Below are 3,439 nucleotides of genomic sequence, written 5' to 3'. Positions count from 1 at the left end.
TGCTTGGTTCGTGAGTGTTGGACCGGATTCTTTGAAATGTTTATTGCACTGATGTTGTCGCAGTACATCACCATCGCATCACTCGTCACACCGTAATCTGACAACATTTGTCTCAACCAAAGAAGTTGAGAGCAACAACAACCTGCAGCAACATATTCGGATTCTGCAGTAGAGAGAGACACACAATTTTGCTTTCTACTATGCCACGACACCAAGTTATTTCCAAGATAAAAACACCCACCACTTGTACTTTTCCTATCATTAGTATCCCCTGCCCAATCTGAGTCGCTAAAAGCTACAAGGTTCGTGTTAGAATCTTTGGAAAAGAAAATGCCAAGATCAAGTGTGCCAGCCACATACCTTATCACACGCTTTACCGCTTTTAAATGAGACTCTTTAGGATCAGCTTGATACCTGGCACACACACACACGCTGAACATGATATCAGGTCGTGTGGCGGTGAGATATAGGAGGCTCCCAATCATTGATCTGTAGAGTGTTGGATCTACTGCCTCCCCAGCATTGTCTTTCGACAGAGTGTCGCTTGATCCCATTGGCGTGCGCATGTGCTTTGCACCTTCCAGATTGAACCTCTTCACCATGTCTCGTGCATACTTCCCCTGTGAGATGAAAATTCCTTCCGGTTCTTGCTTGACTTGGATCCCTAAAAAGAATGTTAGTTCACCCACCATGCTCATCTCGAACGTGGTGGTCATGGCCCTTGCAAAATCATCTAACAAACGTTGTGAGGTAGCACCGACAATCATATCATCAACATAGATTTGAGTGATCAAAATATCACTACTTTCTCTTTTTATAAACAATGTCCTATCGGCATAACCTCTCACAAATCCAAACTCAAGTAAGAAGGAAGTTAGATGTCCATACCATGCTCGAGGGGCTTGTTTAAGGCCGTAGAGAGCCTTCTTTAGCCTGTAGACGTGGTGTGGTCTGTGTGGATCTTCAAAGCCTTTCGGCTGCTCTACATATACCTCTTCCTTTAGGATGCCGTTGAGGAAAGCTCCTTTCACATCCATCTGGTACAGCTTGATGTTGAGATGGCACGCAATTGCAAGAAGCAGGCGTATGGATTCAATGCGGGCGACTGGTGCAAATGTGTCATCAAAGTCAACACCTTCGACTTGGGTGTATCCTTGCGCCACGAGTCTCGCCTTGTTCCTCACTATCGTCCCACACTCGTCTGACTTGTTCTTGAAGATCCACTTTGTGCCGATCACATTCCTGTCAGCAGGTCTAGGCACAAGATACCAAACATCGCTTCGAACAAACTGGTTAAGTTCGTCTTGCATGGCTAGCATCCAGAATTCATCACGTAATGCCTCCTTGACTGTTTTTGGTTCAAGTTTCGACACAAAACACAAGAAACCAGGTATAGACGTACAAAGGGAAGACATGCAAATCATCTTCCGGTAGTCAACCGGTGGTTTACCTCTTGTGGTCATGCCGTCACTTACATTGCCAATTACTTGGGAGGTTGGATGATTTTTGTGAATCCTTCTGGAGGGTGCATTATTCACATTTTCTCCTTGATTATTGGGGGTTCCCTCTTCATCGGTATCACACTGTTCTTCTGGTGTCTGTGGTGTGATTTCTTCTGTTGCCTCAGCATCTGCTGTTTCATCCTCCGCTGGCATCACAATGTCCATCACCTGATCTTCCCTATTATTCTCATCTGCAATACTCCTCACATCATCAAATACCACATTTACAGAACATCATCCAAATGTTCCTTCTCCCAAACATCATCCAGAACTATGAAATATGATTTGCCCTCCAATTGCTTATGAAGCATTTCTTTAAGCTTTTGTAGTAGATACAGCTTGTCCTTGGTTGACTCCTCCAATTCACGCACCTTTTGTTTGTCAGAGCCCGGCAGCTCCAAGATAAGCTGCTTGATGGTCTCTTGTGGTGTAAATTCACTCGACACCACAACCCAACAACGATGATCAAATGGACCAGCAACCACGTCGGGGTGGTTGTATATTTCCCGGGCAAGTGTCGATTTCCCGATCCCACCCATGCCCTCTAGCACTGCAATGGAAAGCCCTTTCTTCTCCTCACACAGAATCGATTCTTTCAGCAGCTTTTTCACATCATCTTCAACGCCCACCAGATGTTCGTCCTTTTGCCAAGGACACAACCGCCGCCGCAATTCAACTTCCGATCTCGATGATGACTCGGCTGCCTCTCCGAGATCCTTGATCCCGTACCTCTCGCGGCTTTTGTCAATGGCATCAAGCCTATCTCGGATCGACTCAATCTCATCTCCAATTTTGTCGAGGTGGTACATACGCTTCGGGAAGGTTGTACATCTTTTGAAGAGCCTCCAATTCTTGGCACTCTCAACGTTGAGAAGGAAGATCTCGATGGTATCTTGGGCATCTTGAGCCAACTCTCTGATCTCCGAGATCCAATTACGCACGCTCTCTTTTTCAAATTGCTTTTTGTTGGCGTCTTTGAGAAAGGATTGCATTCTCTTCAGCTCCTCTCTCAGCAACTCCACCTTCCCCTCGACGCCTCGCAGGAATTTAACCTTCTGGATGAGCTGATCGCCCAGTAGTTCGACCAAAGATGAGATCGCCGCCTCCGCTGCCATATTTGATAGATCTGAGATAGAAACTATCGTTTTGGTTTCTTCAAAAGTATGCAGTATCCATAAGTCAAGGCAGAGGCAACAACTTGCTAATTTTTAAATATATGTTGCTATTCACACTCCACGGCCGCCTTTCTTCTTAATAATCAATTTGGGGTCCTCCATTTAAAAAAAAAAATTAAATTGGGCCCAACCGCCCAAGCCCAAATACAATAGAATAGAGAATCTGAGAGGCTCGCTATTCTCACGGTTAGATTATTGGGGGTACAAAATACACTAAGTCCACGTTTGGTGGGTGTTTTTAGAGGTTGAAAATAGATTTAATTAATTAAATTCATTACTTGTTGTTTGATGTGTAAAAATGTATGTCGGAGATAAGGCACATCTTTATGTGGTGCTGCACTAATTGGCCCCAAGAAAATGTTAAAAATATACGGCACATCTTTATGCACATGGTGCTGCACTAATTGGCCCCAAGAAAATGTTAAAAATATACTCCCTATAAAGTAAAGGGAAAAGTTGTTTGGCCATATCTAATCATAATACAGCAGATAATCACAATTAAGTTTACGTATTTGATTTTTTGTGTTTAAAATAAAAATAGTATTTGATTATTTTATTTTTTACACATTATACCTATTTTTTAAATTTTTTTAGAATTTTTGTATTTTTTTAAAAAAAATTGCAAAATAGTTTTAAAAAAATTACAATGTGTACTTATAATAAAGGGTCAAGGTGCAAATGTACCCCTAAGATAGACACCCTAGAGCATATACCATCATACTCGACATTGGATCAAATAAACTTCTGAAGTCCACAAATTTA

The 3,439-nt window shown here is 42.6% G+C and overlaps 1 protein-coding gene across 1 annotated transcript; it reads right to left on the bottom strand.

Moving 5' to 3' along the window:
* Positions 1–1,726: 1,726 nt before the first annotated feature.
* Positions 1,727–2,709, bottom strand: LOC131018190 (putative disease resistance protein At1g50180). The gene has a single exon (XM_057946913.1). The coding sequence runs from the start codon at positions 2,615–2,617 to the stop codon at positions 1,727–1,729; it is 891 nt and encodes a 296-aa protein (XP_057802896.1). The 5' UTR covers positions 2,618–2,709.
* Positions 2,710–3,439: the final 730 nt, after the last annotated feature.

Source organism: Salvia miltiorrhiza, chromosome 3 (genome assembly GCF_028751815.1).
Source record: "Salvia miltiorrhiza cultivar Shanhuang (shh) chromosome 3, IMPLAD_Smil_shh, whole genome shotgun sequence".
NCBI classification, from domain to species: Eukaryota; Viridiplantae; Streptophyta; class Magnoliopsida; order Lamiales; family Lamiaceae; genus Salvia; species Salvia miltiorrhiza.
This window is presented reverse-complemented; position numbering and strand designations above follow the sequence as displayed.